This window comes from Xylocopa sonorina, chromosome 3 (assembly GCF_050948175.1).
Source record: "Xylocopa sonorina isolate GNS202 chromosome 3, iyXylSono1_principal, whole genome shotgun sequence".
Lineage (NCBI taxonomy): Eukaryota > Metazoa > Arthropoda > Insecta > Hymenoptera > Apidae > Xylocopa > Xylocopa sonorina.
Window position 1 is genome coordinate 14,051,594 of NC_135195.1, and position 15,700 is coordinate 14,067,293.

General features: G+C 43.8%; 1 protein-coding gene across 2 annotated transcripts in view; it reads right to left on the reverse strand.

The window, feature by feature from the left end:
* The window catches only part of Naa15-16 (N-alpha-acetyltransferase 15/16), a 41,941-nt gene continuing 26,241 nt past the window's right edge, over nucleotides 1-15,700 (reverse strand). For both annotated transcript variants that reach the window (XM_076911019.1, XM_076911020.1), the window contains exons 9-11: nucleotides 2,475-2,668; nucleotides 2,283-2,391; nucleotides 1-2,081 (exon numbers count right to left, since the gene is read on the reverse strand). In XM_076911019.1, coding sequence (XP_076767134.1) covers nucleotides 1,564-2,081; nucleotides 2,283-2,391; nucleotides 2,475-2,668 — 821 coding nt within the window. In that variant the 3' untranslated portion in view covers nucleotides 1-1,563. The remainder of the gene's footprint in view (nucleotides 2,082-2,282; nucleotides 2,392-2,474; nucleotides 2,669-15,700) is intronic.

Here is a 15,700-nt window from a genome sequence, read left to right on the forward strand (position 1 = left end):
TATATTGTTAAAGTAGTAGCTGAAATATGTACAAACGTTATCACTAGTTTGTAGTATCTGCATCTTATCGAATTAATTTTTTTTCATTTAAAGAAATTCATAACTTATAAAGTATATGTTCATGGTATCTCAAAAAAATAAACGAGGTAATCACAACATCGTTTAGTTTAAATCGGTAAATTTGAACAATAGCTTTTATTAAAATTTCTGTATTCCGTTAGAGATATACAGATGCATGATATTTCGTTTGTTTTGTCAGTTTTGCGATCGACACTTATTGTTTTTCGATTTATCATATACTTTGGTAATTTGCGTACACAATACGCATTTTTTTTTCTTATTGTTCTTATAGTAACTTTCACAGAGACTTTCGCAAATGGACACTATTCCGTATTGACTGTTCTCTCTTTCTCTCTCTCTTTCGCTCTTTTTCATTCTCTCTTTCTCTCTCTCTCTCTCTCTCTCTCGCTCTCTCGATGGAATATCAGGGCTCCAATCCAAACGTAGATCATTACCCTGGGCCTTAAACGCAGGAATAAAATCGTGTTTCTAGAAGGAGAAGTATTTAGATCGTATTTTCGTTCATTTGTCGAGTCTGAACGACATTTTCTTTCTTTTTGCTGTTGTTGCGAATGAAGTGAACTAGAGAAGTTAGTAGTACGACTTGGAACAAAGTCTATTCTCGAAATGTTAGCGACGAACATGCGTGGTACAATAATCGTGGTGCTCGATGATCGTCCATAGTTTCCAAACTCTACACAGTAGAGCATTCTCATGTAGACATATCGTTGAAAATAGTACACCTTAACATCAAGTAGAAATATTCATAGAGCGCGCGTACGAATGTATACAAGTCTTGTATTTTTTGTACCAATGTGTTAGTTTTACGCACGTCATAATATTTTACACACTGTACTCCAACCCCCATCCTAATCCCCAGTATGTCCCCCCCGCCCCTAATCCCACCTGTGCACTAAAACATTTTCACACTTCGTCGATCCTCTTTTTCTTTTCTTTCTTTTTGTTTCTTTTTTTTTCTTATCAGCGTCGTCACTCTGTCGATAGAGTCGCTTCCGCTTAATTCGTTTTATTCCAATTGTTAATTAATATTTAGCTAAAGCCATCCTCTTTCCTTCGTTTCACCTAAAATTTCGGGGCTCGCGTCGAAGGACGTCCCGTTTCGCGCGTCCCCATCGTGTTATAATTTATTATTAAAGATTGTTTATCCAGCACTGTCCCCAGCACTGTCCCACACTACATGAAACCCTCCAGGAACAGTTTTATGTATAATACATGTTTAATAATTATATCGATCGTTAAATCCGCCAATTTCGCTTCTTCATTCACTATATTATATATGTTCATGGTTATCGTTCGCGTTCGTTTTACAGTCAACGTCAGTTCAGCTTCTTTGTTTCTATACTTTTCCCTTCGTTTTGTTCTAACGTAGATCAGAACGTGTTCCAAGCACACTTCCTCTCCTACTTTCTTCGTTTATTTCCCGTTTTGTCTCGTCGTCTAACTACGTTGCAATTCAGTGACGCTGTACAGCGCGTGCCTGGATCAGTTCTTGATGGAGTTCTCTTTCTCTTGATGTTTCATCGTGCCCGTCATCTTCGCTTCCGGCGGCCGGAAAGCGGTCGCGTACGGGAATTGTTTGTGACATTTCGCCATGTAGTCAGCGATCGTCGAGTCGCAGTGCCCGAAGTCACCGTCGCGCAACGCCTCTAATACCTTTGTGCAATTGAATATCGTTACCCCCTCGAGGTCCTCGATGTTCGTGATAAGGGAGAGAGCTTTCGATTGAGCGGACGGGTCGAGGATGTACAACATCCTCGCGCCCTGAAGCAGATGCGGCAGTGAGTTTCGGTTTCTCTTCAGAAATTCCGAGTTCAGCTGGGTGGCCGTCAAAGTCGAGTAGATCCCGGCTGTCTGCCGTTTCACCACCTCGCCCACTGGTCCCTCGAACGGCGAGCGATTAGTGTACAGCATAAAACGCACCAGGCACATGTGCAAGTCTGGATTGTTCGGGTTCAGGTCGTGCGCACGCTTTATCGACTTCAACATCAGCAACGTGCGACCTGCAACAAGTATTTAGTATTTTTTCAACATTGCGAGATCCTCTCGAACCCGCACGAATAACTACCTTCGTCGAAGATCGATCAGAACGACGCCAAAGTAACGTAGTAACATATTTCTTGTTCGGACTTTTACAGTTCGGGTATTTTAGACACAACGGACCCTTAAAACTGCAAACATATCGAACCGCGGTTGCTACTCACCTTTCCGAATATAGATTTCAAACGCCATGAGATGCGTCTCTATTAGATTCGACGCTAGTTCCTGCAACGGTTGTAAGAATTTGATTGCCTGTTCCAGAGGGTCTTCCACCTGAAAACGAGCAACTTGGCTTGAATCGATCTCAGATCTTTCCTGGGGAGGAATTCATTCGTTAGACATGCACATCTACCAACCCTCTCTAATTTCTCCGGTATGAGTTCGTCTAGCGTAGGCTGCTCTAAATCGGGATCGGCTTGCTGCCGCGACTTGTTGTGCTGTTCCCTTTTTTCTTGAGCCTGAGCAGCCTGTTGCCGTTCCAGTTCAGCCTTTCTGCGTTGCTTCCGTTGCTTGTTCCTTAATTTCTTCAACTCCGACGGTGCTAAGTTCTCTGTAAAAAGAGAAACCTTCGTTACATAGAACTATAACGAAACCGAGCGACATTTTTCAAAAGTGAACTCATTCTATAATTCATACAAACGCGAGACGTGTCCTTGGTCTTTCAATTTACCCGTCTCAGAACGTAACACGCGTTCCGCAATGGACGCGCGTAAATTGCACCCGCTAACAGCTCAAATCTCTCTCCCACCCGACCAATTGTCTGGATTTTCGAGCGGCTGCACCCGTAATTACCGCGGTGGTAAATACGGGACCGATCACGGACAGTTCCAGCCACTTTTACCGACGTTACCCGGCGGCTGGTTCGACCAAGGTCAAACACGGTTCCGCGCGGCGTTCGGTGCGCCGGCAAAAAGCAATTCCGGCCTCCGTTTCGCAAAAGCCTTTGGCTTTTCTAACATTTCCCCGGCTGGTGGACGCGGGGCCAGACCTACTGACAGCCCGTTTCTAGGTCTGGCATGCGTGCACGTGTCACGCGTGCACCGCGGTCACGTGCAGCCGCGGCGGCGTTACCCGTGAGAGACTGAACGGCCGGGAGAAGGTGGAGAACCTGTTCGTAACGCGATGGCGATCGATCCTAATCGGACGGATTTCTGATTCTGCCTCTAAACGGTTAGATCGCGTTAGAATTCGAAGAGATCGCTCGGAGATACTTGTAACGTTGGGAGGAAGTTGTAGCGACACGTTTTCATTACGATTACGTTTAGTCTCTAAAGGAGATGTTACTTTAAAGAGACACTATTTCGGTTTAAGTAGTTGAAATAACAGCGAGGTTCCGTAGGAAACGGGAGAAAACTTTTCTTTTCTAATTGGATGGGTAGATCTCTCAGCACATTGATCGTGCTGATTTATAATTAATCGTGGAAAGTATATCCGAGGCGGTCGAAGAGGTTCGAGTTTATTGCGCTAATTCACCTACACTTATCTTGCTCAGTGGGCATTAACGTTTTAATTACCGTCCTATTAATGCAGTTTTATAACATGAAAATCACGCGCACGCTTTCCAATTATGTAAGGAATAGTCGATGCATTATTAGAACGTGGCAAGGGGAAAGAGAGAGATAGATTCCATGCTTCGTAAATTCGTGAATACCGTAGAAATTGCCGCGTGTTCCCTCGGTAATTCGTTCTCTGTTTTTTTTTCTAGTACAACGGATAGTTTCTCGATTCGACGATCGATTAAATCAATCCTGTCAGCAACGATTCGTTAACATCGTGTTCGTGTGCAGCGATAACGAGCAAAATTTTAAGCATTCGTATGAATGAAGAATACTTGTTTTAATTATTTTTTTTTCAATAAGAGTAATAATATTTACATAATTCGTTGTGCAATTGTTTTTATCGAAATAACGCGCCACGTTTCCTTTACGGTTGCTGTTGATTAAAAACTTCGCAGCACGCGAATATTACGAGACAACTCGAGAGAAAAATCAAGGAATACGAGAATGTCGCCTCGTGTTCTTAAATAAAATATATTTTATTTATTTATCCTTGTCATACTTTAATTACGAATTTTTTCAATTCGCTGGATTTCATCTCTGGAGCTTATTTACTCCTTCTTTCGTTTATTCGCGAATCGTATGGAAATACAAATTTTTATCACCTACGCGTTTCAAACATCTTACGTCGGCCACTGTATTGTGTAATTACACGCGATGACAAAACATTATGTAGGGAACAATTCTAAAAACGGCGATACGAAAGATAATCAGAGAGCGTGACGTAAGTGGCGGTTATCTTTTTTATCGTACCGAAATAATTGGCGAGTAAAATCTATGTTTTTTTGTACGTACAACTGAAAGAAAAATTCGAGAATCACGCACGCAAACGTGTACGAGGGATTGCGAAAGATCGCGAATGATACAACAACGATCCGATTATCTAAATCGACCAGCTCGAGACTTGTCTTTCTCCAATACATATCTCTTTCCATCGGTTGAATAAGAAAAGGGTAGAAAAGTCACACCGCATCAAAGTCGAAAGTTAACGCGATCAAGACCAGAAAACGAGGGCGAGCCCGTATATTTCCCACACAATGGTCGGCGTGTCTGAAATCTGGACAGGTATCGTGTAGCGTGTCTCGTAAGTCGGTTCGCTATTATTCTACCGTGTAACAAACGTTTCTACGCCGCGATATATTCTACCATAATGGCTGCCTTTTGAGTTACAGCTGAAGAGAAACAAGCGACTCACTATGGAAGACTTACGATCGAGGTGTTCCATGCTACAAGTTTGCAGTTGTTAAATTTTCGATATGAAAATGTTCTGTGTACACTCTAAATCATCAGAATCAATTGTTAAGGACAGTGAACTAAGCGCAGCAGGTACTCCAGGAAACGTTACTGGCTGGTACACGAAACGTTATCGCTTGGAATCCAATAATTGATTCTCGATCGAGCAATTAGGGACCGGTATGCGGCTGACAGGCGAAGAATTTTTCATCCTTGACAAAGGTGGACCTTGCTTGTCCGTATTACGAGCGCGGTTCGGAATGTGGAGCAACAGGCGGTACCGGCACGCAACAACGTTTATGCAAATCGCATCTCTCATCGATTACCACGATCCGTGTATTACTTGTACGCGCTGACCTGCGTTAATTCGCAGCGAAAGAACCGATTACGTTCGCGATTCTCTGCCAAACCCCACTGTCGTAGCCTATAACTTTATAAAAATCAATGAGCAGAGAAACGGAGCAAATTCACTCCTCTATTCTTTACCACGAATTATAAAAAACCTGAAGTTCTCTACTTTTTTTTCCTTCAAACGTTTCGACCCAAGATAATAAATCTATTCTAGAATCAGGTCACTCCAATAAAGGAGACGCACCTCTGAGAAATAGGCCACCGATAAATTCGAACGCTGGACGTACCGCCTCCGACACATTTAATTACGTCACCATTTTGTCTTCTTCAGCAGAATGTCGTACGTGGATCAATCGAGAAGTACAACATCTCGTTGACTTATTTAACAAGCATCGCAACTGTTGTTTTTGCGATTTGCATGAAACGCAGATGGCGCGCGAAACGGATCCAGATCCATCGGGTGAAATAATTGACTGTTAGGTAAGATGCTCCAAGTAGTGCAAGCCGACGGGGGCGGCAAGGTCGATCGACGCAGAAAGGCGGTGTCTCGCTTAAATTGTAGTCATTAGACGACGGGAGGGAAACAACGAGAGGACGACGAATAAAAATGCTGAAATTACGCTTTTATCTTTATAATCGCGTACGCAGAAGAGCCAGTTGTTGTTTCAATTTAACCAGCCACGCTGTCGCAAACGCGCGCCCACCAGCGTTTTTTTTTTCTTTTCAACCGTCGCCTCCTCCTTTTTCCCTTGAGTTTACTTGCGTATCGTGAGAACGAACCGACGGAAATTGCTGCTGCAATCCATCTACGAGATTCGTGCGAGCTCGGAATATACGTGGAAAACACAAATGAATAGAAATTCGCACGTGATAGGTCCGTTTTCGAGAAATCCTCGGCAACGACGATAAATCATCGATTAAATTGTGAATTCGCACGTTTAATGCTAATCTAGTGAAAGAGAGACTAACGGACAGAGCGATTAACAATCAGTTTTCCACCGCGGGAAAATGCATCGAGCGTCTTCGTTCATTTCCACGCGCCCTTGCACGCGTGTACATCGAGATGTGACGCAATCTGGTTTTCCTTCGTTCGACGGACGTGAAAGTCGAACGCGGAAATGGGTAAATGATACTGGCGGTAATCCGTTACTCAATAGTCCTTAAAAGGATAGTAAGCAGTGGTAATGTCGCGATGAGCGAATCAAGAAAGGAAACTGATGCGAACGGTTCATTTTTTCTAATGCAATTCAAGACAATGCGTGATATCATAAAAAAGTTGAACACTTCCTGAAGTTAAAAAAACGATCCTAAAGCAAAGTCAATATTTAACTTGTTCTATACTTAGCTCCTAGATATCTGAACTGTACGTTTCATCCGTTTCTTGGATAACATTAAACTTATTGCAGTAATGAGTTACGCAACGAATGCCTCGCTTCTGCCGCACGGTGCAGTTTAAGTTTAATGGCCGTGCAGTTTTTCTCTGATCGAGGATCCGCGTATTTTAAACGATGCGATCGGCGGATGTCGTTGCGTTTGTTGATATTCGCGTAACCGGAAGTTCAAGAACGCGCGTACAGCCAACAAACGGAACGCACGCAACGATGCACCGGGCTGTGGAGGAAGTCGTCGGGCAGAAATGCAGACGAATCGAAAACTAGTTAGTTACATTTCGCAACTGTTCGCGGTTACTTTTACCAATTTACTTTGAAACAACTTCGGCTTCTTTTCCCATTCGTTTTGATTTCTTTCAATTTTGCAAGCCGCGCAGTTTTCTCTATTTAGAAATTGCATCGATTCTTTTCCCTCGACGCGAAAACCTGAATGGCCAAACGATGCTTCCTGTTTTTCGAACGACAGGAGCGCGCGTCGCGAGACAATACCGGAATCATTGATTATATGAAACAGAAAGCGGAGAAAGGTGGAAAAATGATGTTTAATGACGAAATTTATTTGAATTTATGTAACCAGTGTTACAAAACAATGTGTATCGATAAAAAAAAAATCGTAAACAACGCCAGCCAGACAACGAGAGCACGGCGAAGGAACGCGGATTCAGGAAAAAACCTAATAAGAATGTAACTCTGAGATCCCTCGGATAGCGCAACGGTGATCGTAATCTTAGACGTAACATTTATCCACTCCTTTACTAATTTTTTACGATGAACACACCGGCAATATCTATCTGGGAGGTATTAATTGCGGAAAAAACAATAGAGAACTCTGAAAAGCTCGAAATCAATTTCTTTTCATTCTTCGTTACCACGAACCATTTAAACTCACTGTAGTGAGAGAAGACAACAACAAATTCCACGAATCGAACAATGCCAGATAAAATAATGATCAATATTTCCATACGCCTTCGATGTTACGGACGATGCTAGAAAATCAACGGACAATGGCACGTGACGTTGTATGCATCGATATTAATTGATAATGCACCAGCCATTAACCGTCAGCGGCTATAACTAGAAACATACTCGACAACAACGATCGTGGACGACGCGGTATTATTTCACTTTTAACTGTTTTAAATAACCGTAGATGATACGGTATCGTAAGCCTCGCGAGGTTCCTGGAATAGTGACAATATCGTATTGAAAGCGACGATCGCGATCGTTTCGTACATGGTTCGAGTGATGCACGATACTCGGAATCGTAACAAGACGGTAACGAGAGAACTGCGAAATTCGCAGGTTCGCGATCCGGTTTTAGCTTGCGCCCCGCGAAAATAGTATCCGCGCGACTCGTTAGCATTGCAGTTAGGCTCATTAAGGATTCCTAGATCGCAACGGAACACTGAAACGTTATCCGTAAAGTGTATAGTTTAAGACTCGATCGATTGTTTAAGACCGCTCGACTCGTTATCGAGCTGAAGCGGAAACAAAAGCGATGGAAGGGTGGGTATTGCCAAGTGGACGGTGTCGGATCGTAATAATGTATTTTTATAACCTTATGAATAAGTCGCTTTTAAAATATCCGTAAATAGAACGCGGATGTTTACGCGTCTGCGTGCGTAATTTAAATGAGTAAAACGAGAGTAATCCAGATAAAAAGGATGTAATCCTTTTGGTCTTGTAACGAGGTTTGTGTAACGAGATAAATGAGTTTACAAGATTGAAACATGCGAAGGAAATGATGCAATGACGCAACTGGAGATAATAGTAAAGTCCTCCGGATTACACATTGTTGTCCTAGAAGTAACGCCCATCCCGACTTGCACTCTCCATGACGTATGGTACTTGGAAACTTAAGAGTCATCGTGCACCACATGTCTGTACAATATTAGAGCGCTTGATCGACTGGAACCAAGTGAACAAAAATTTAACAGCGAAAAAATTCTGATCACGATACAATAGTTTTTCAGCCTTCGATCATTTTAAATTCATTGTAAATCTCTTTATCAATGACGCAGATTGTGTGTAAAAATGAACGAAGAAATTGATTTGTAATCGGATTATGATAAAATGTTGATCGACTCGAATCAATTCAAATCTCTGTCAACGACAGAGACTGCGAAAGAACAGAAAAAAAGCCTTAAAGCCTTCGTTGCATTGAACCTTCGTAAAAACAGAAATAAAAAAAAAATTTCTAGAACGACCATGCAATAATCCTTCAGCGTCTCTCGTATCATCTCGAACGTCCGTCGAGAGCACAGGCTCGTAGAAGAACCGAAGAAAAACCGTTTAATCGATGGTCGACCGTGACAAAATCTTCCAGCTTGCACGATCCTGTCCTAGAAACGCCACCCATCGCCTCTTATCCACTTTTCATGATCCGTACTCGTTAACGCATGTAACAGTGGGCCGCGCATTAATCGACGATGCAGGAACTGCCGATTACACGAGCAACGATAATGCCGTGCGGTAAGAATGCCGGTAATCGCCGAGAAAAGGCCGCGAGTCTCTGCGATCGTTCTTGCGTCGCGAGCCGCCCTCGTTGCCTTCCATTTCGTAATGCTCGTCCGTCATTCAGCGTTTCTTTTTCGGTCTTTTTTTTCTCTTGCTTTCAGAAACGCGTAGTCACGAATATGGTGGAGCTACGGTGGAATTACGAAAGGTATACATCGGTGCTCACAGTCCTGCTGTGATTTATCAAAGATGGAGTATCGCTATACAAGTACCTAACGTTACTTTACTCGCGGCGTCATCAAGCATTGATACTTTGAATGATCTATTCAGAAAATAAAAAATACAGAGGAATGCCTCGATGAGTATACAATCAAAAAATGATCCGTTTAAAAGGATCGAAGCGTAAATGGAACGAATATTTCTCAACCAAGGGATACAGAAAATAAGAGTATCGATGGTTGAAAGAATACGAGGATTATGTTCGGCAAACATTCGTGAAAATTAGCGATTATTCGTTAACAGGTGTTTGCAGCGAGAAATTGAGAGGGAAAACCGTATTCCTCCGATGACGCGATGGATCTCTTCGCGGCGTTCAGCGCTAGACACGTGGATCACTCGCGGTTCGAACGAACGTTATTCAATGTCGCGATTCGATTGAGTCGTTGGAGCTACGGGATACTTTTTCATTCCTGTCCGGCTGTGAGTAATTGCGGAGACTGTATTTATGCGGATTCCTGTTATGTAAACGGCAACAGTATACTTCTGGTACACTGTGTCGGCTCGTCGATAGCTCGGCATCGGATATTTATAAGTTGCAAAGTGGTCTGATTGGACCTCCAGTAATCATTTTTAGATCGTGAGATGTAAATTACAATTTCCATCCTACGTTATTCTACGTGGTGGAATTTTCTCCAACGTTCAGACACATCAGATTCCATGAGTTTCCGTACGCGTGTACAGGGATTTCTAAAAATACATCCTTTTACCGATACAGGAATGCCAAACGGGTTTTGGGAGAAGGAACGTCCTTAGCGACACGCAAAAGAATCCTAAAAGAGGCAGTGAAATGCACGCCAAAAAGGAAGGCGAGCCATGAGAAGCACAAAGAGACAATGAACGCCGAAACGGGCAACCGACGAGGCTGACCCTTCAAAGCGTGATGATAATAATCCCGATGACGTTCGAAGGTTCACGTTCGACCACGTAGCTCTAATTGTAAAAGGGCATCTAACGCCTTTGCTAACGTCAATGCCGTCGCTTTGTTCTCTTTACTTCTTCCTTCGTTCGTTCAATAAATAGTATTCCTTTTTTGCCCCAATTTTCTAGCAAAAGTGTTAGAGTAACGCTCCTTTCTATCGATCCTCGAGTAGTGAACTCGATTGCCCGCGCGAAGAATGGCGGAAAGGTTAAATTCCAGCTTATCCACTAGCAACGCGAGCGTGTACGTAAAAAAAGATCCCATCCAGATATGAAATATTTAAAAATCGTAACCGATCCACGCGCACCGATAGTAATTGCGACAATGTTCCTCGTATCACGCCGGGTCATTGTATGCAGATCGAAGAACACGGCCGGTATTCGCCGGATCAGCCGTAAATTGCATATTCGAAGAGTATCGTGACCGTAATGGCGTGTGTTAAACGTGGAACAGCTCGACGACGAATGCATTGTCAGTCGAGAGCTGCGAAGATAACAGAAACCTGCTAAAAATTACTCTTAACATTTCGAAAAATTCCAATCTACTTAAAAAGCACTCGACGCTGTTTAGACAGACTCGCACCAGATCCCATCACCGATTCCAAACAGTTACGATCCATGGCTACGTTTGTTTCCACGTGAAAGCCGCGATTGATTATTCACGGATCGGTCAAGAACCGTGCGATTCGTCATCAATCCAGGATCGGTTCGATCGTCGATTTCCTGGTGTTCTTACGTGCTCGAGTTTTTGCCGAGTTTGGCTCGCCATCGACACGCCTTCGTGTGCGACACTATGGAACGACGACGTTAAATGATTTATAATCGATCTGGCTGCGGTGAGCTAGAGACGGTAGCTGTCGATCGATTTTTAACTATAGATGCGGAGAACAGTTGATGCGGAACAATATTGTTTCTAATTGGAGTTTGCGGAAAGGGGAATAAGTAGAGTGAATTCCCACTGCGGTTGTAAATCACTGGAACTTCGTTGTTCTTCGATTAGTTTCTTTGGAAATGGTAAGAGTACGAACAGAGATCGTGGACATGTTTTCTCGTTTCTTCGATTGTAAAACAGTAATTGAAAGATTACATTATCTTCTCTATCAATGGGTGAAACGATTTATGGAGAAATAGGAAATCATCGCATATAGCATCTAAACATTAAACGTGCATATGACAAACTGCAGACAGAAGTTGATCCAATTGTTCGTCTATTCTAGACAAAGATCATCCGATGGTTTCACCATTGATCTTACGATTTGAGAGGTTCCGGTTTCAACCCGGGAGACTTTGAGAAGCTCGAAAGCGAGCCCCAAAGTTGCTAAGCATCTAATTTTGTTCGTGAAGTAGTACTCGCGCGAAATCTAACAAGGGAGCCGGTCCAGGTTTAGAAGCAAAGCTCAGTATCCGTCATCAACGATTAACGCGATATATTTTAGCGCCATTTCGTCGAAGCGAGCAGAGCGGACCAACCCGCTCCGATTCCTCGTAGCCTATCCCCCTTTCGGTTTCTGACGCAAATCGAGGCCGAATTCGTTCGCCTTTCCTTCATCGATTCTCACTGATTCACTTCGACCGGCGCCCCTCTCGTTTCATAACCGAACCAACCCGGTGGAAAATAGAATTCGTGCGAACCGTGATTTCAGTACCCCCGTACCGTCTCTATGTTGCGTCAGATTTTGCAAATAGCAACAAAACAATAACGCCAGATGCCGGTGTTGGAACGGATGCAAGGTCCGCCAGAGCAAACACCTGTTTCGAGCCCTGGGAGAAACGAGTTGGAGCAATCGATGGTATTGAAAAGGTTAACGTTAGAAATATATCCTGTTTGTAGATACCCACGAGATGTGCCACTTCTCCATTTTATTTCCTTCCAACAGTTTATGCCGTTTTCAGGACTAAAATCTCCAACCGATCGCGAACGATCTATATCTGTATCGAAAGCATCGATACCAGGAACACAGTGGTATTCAACACCCGATCAAATTTACGATCGATATCGATATATCTCCATCGGCAGCAAAAGCAAACGTACAAAAGCAACCACGGTTGACCTTTCCTCCCCTAATCCCCGCGGGCCTACGTGGGCCCACATGGCTCCTCTAGACGAACCTGCAACACCGCTCTCAACCATCGATTTCCTCTCATTTCGGACGTCGTTCCTCGATAACCACACCACCACGATATCATCGATCGAGATACGCTTCGAGGAGAACTCGCCCACGTTTCCAGGCCGCGTTCTGCACGCGGTGAAGGGTGCGCGCTTACTTGCCCCGCGGGGCAAATGCTAGGCGTGGCTCATAGGAGAAATAAGAAAGGGACCCGGCGCGGTCTCTCGCGGCTATGTCGGCTGGAAAGGCCTTACGCTCGCGTTGGGCCGACGCCGCCGGAATGTTAACTTCCCATGCTGGGCTCGCGATCGACACACCGAACGAAAAGGCCAGTTTCGACTGGGCCTGCAACCGCCAGGCGAACGTGATCGAATCCTGGATTCGCGCAAGGTCCTGATCCTTGTCGGAAGAATGCATCGACTCTCTGAATTTCATTTCCGAAGGGTTGTTTCTATTCAAACGTTGTTACTTTGATTTCGCTCGATTCGTTTCCCGTTCGTATTTGTTAGAACTGCTTCTGGACGAGAGGCGTCTTTTAAGGCAAAGAAGTTCAGGGCGATGTAATCAAAGTATTCATAGACTCGTGGCATGAATTACAGCGACGTAACAGCCGGTTGGCTATTTTCTCTGCAAAGGAACGCGAATACGAGAAATTGAATGGCGAAACAAGGACTGAATATTAATGCTCATTGCCCGTGGCTTAATGTGCATTATGATCCCAACGAGAATGCAAAACACACTTCGACCGAACCATTTCCAACGTTTTACGATGAAAAAAATAAGTCAAATACGATTGAATCCTTGGGAGACGACGAGTACGATGGAATTGATTGGTACGTTTCCTTCGCGAACAGGAACTCGGTGACATATCGACATTGAGGCTGGCAAAAAGTGATAAATTTCAGGAAAAGAAGAAAGAAAAAAAAGCAGAAACGCAAGGTAACGTTTCTTCGAGTCCCGACTGGACAATTAGGATCTTTTGAGTCAGCGTGCTCGTGCGTGCTGTGGGATCGTGGTAAAACCGTATTTATTCGTAAAGGGTTATGTTCTGTGAAAGCAATACGCCGAGTGCAAATACGGGAAGAAACGGGTCTACGGAAACGAACGCGCTGCCGTACCTTTTAGCATCATCGAAATATTACCTGTTACACGTCTTCGTTAGCATGTCAAGCAGCATTGTCGAAAGCAAGTTCTCTGTCGAGAGACGATACGCAGTTATTCCAAGAACAACTCTGAATTCTTATAATTTCACAGGTAAAATTCTCCTATAGCGGTACTTTACATCGATTCTGATATCTTGTCCGGTATTCCACCGCACATGTCACTTTACGCTCCATATTCTCTCTTTTTACGCTGTCAGCGTTGCGTGTTGTACGAGCCATTTTTTTTCGGTTCACCAACATGGCGAAAGCGGCCACGAACGCCTGTATAGTCGTGAATAGGCAAATTCCGCGAACGGAGAACGCGCGAATACGGACGTTTCGCACATATCGCCGGCACAATTAAGGATACGCGAAACAATAATCGCAGTTCGTCATAGATTTCTTTCCTCTCCTCCTCTGATACGTATTACCACGAACAAAACTATGACGCGCATTCGACACAGCGATTCGTTGCGTTTCTCACGTAGGAAAGTATGCATTTCTATGTAGATTGAATATTTTATTGCGAAGAACGGTGCGCTTCGCCTTTAGAGGGCACCTATTGCTTCGATATTCCCGATGACTAACCTGATCGTGGTGAAATATTGGGAATTATTTTAGGAAATACACCGTCATAGATTGAGAATGAATAGAGAGACCTTCGCGTAGCTGTTGCGACAGTGGAAATGATAATGGTGAAGGAGATCTAAAGCGGATACGTCGGCTAGTAGAAAATTGAAATTGTTCCTGACGCAAACAGGGAGCGATTTTATTGAAATATCAAGTGAAATTACAAAGCGATACAGGGAGTTCGTGCGTCTGATATCGCGAAATGATACGCGTTAGGTAATAGCTACCTGATAATTGGTAACGTTGCATGAGAAAATGAGTCAACAATCGGAAGATAAGAAGGTACGTTTACGTAAAGTCCCGTGTTTAAGTAAAAAAAAAAATCAAGGTTCAAATATCATCGTATTTTAACTTTCCATCAACGTACAATTTACACCATCCGACGACCCCTTTCCTTGCCGCTAGATTACAAGGATAGCATTCAGTATTCAATCTGTTCTCCCAAGTATTCGCCATATTTAAGATTCCGCGACTTTCGAAAAAGATTCCAACGGCTCCACAATGACTACCGTATCGCGCTACGATCGTCAACCGTGTAAGGATACCTCCGTGAACGAGCGTACCCTTTTCACCGATTCTTTCCCAGACGACGATCCACTTGTCGCGTCGCTCTCACAAATCGGGCACAATAGGATACGAACGATTCGAGCGTGAACATCGTGCATGGAAAATACCGAAGAAAACGGAACAAAAAAAAAGGAAAGGATAGGAAGAAAGGAAGAAAGAAAGAACGAGAAAAAGAGGAGGACGCATACGAGGAATCCGAACGAGATCGCGGCGAAAGCGACGGATGTCAGCGGTAATATGCAGCGACGAGCAATGACACTTTCGCCTGGCCGCTCTTCCTCCCCTGTAGAAGGTCATTGTACGTGTAAAAATACGGAGGCAACGCGCCGCGCGGAATCCGTAATGAGCGATGGAACAAGAGCGGCCGCGTTTAAGTCGAATTTCTAATTCCGCGAGCGAAAGGGAAAATCGGTCGTACGAAAGTTGCCGATGAATCGCAAAGCGGACGCCACGGTCAGCTCCCTTTTGTTACGCAAATTTCACGTTCCCAATGAGCTGGACTCTGTTTATCCGTGCCGATCGAAGAATAAAATGCGATTTGCCTTTGCGACCGGATCGTTCGCATAATGGGTTTGGAGAACGCGTACACATATGAGGAAGCGCGAGGGAGAAGAGACAGTGGTGTGATTTACGTACAAACGTGAATAATTGTTCTCGTCTTATACACCTGTGCTTCATTATAAAACAGTAACGCAAGGTACGGTTCTCCAATTGGAAGACTGTATCCACTGGGCGGCCGTCCAATTCGTGACTCTATCTACTTGCCGCCATTTCTCGTTGGACAGTCGCTGCCGGACATTTGTATCAGTAAAATCAGTAAGGCCAGCCAGAATCGCTGCTCTTATTTATACAAAGATAGATCTAATTTATGACTTATAATATATATACATATAATTTATGACTTCTAATATGACTTATAGGATACAAAAGGAAGCTTGCCTATTCTCGCG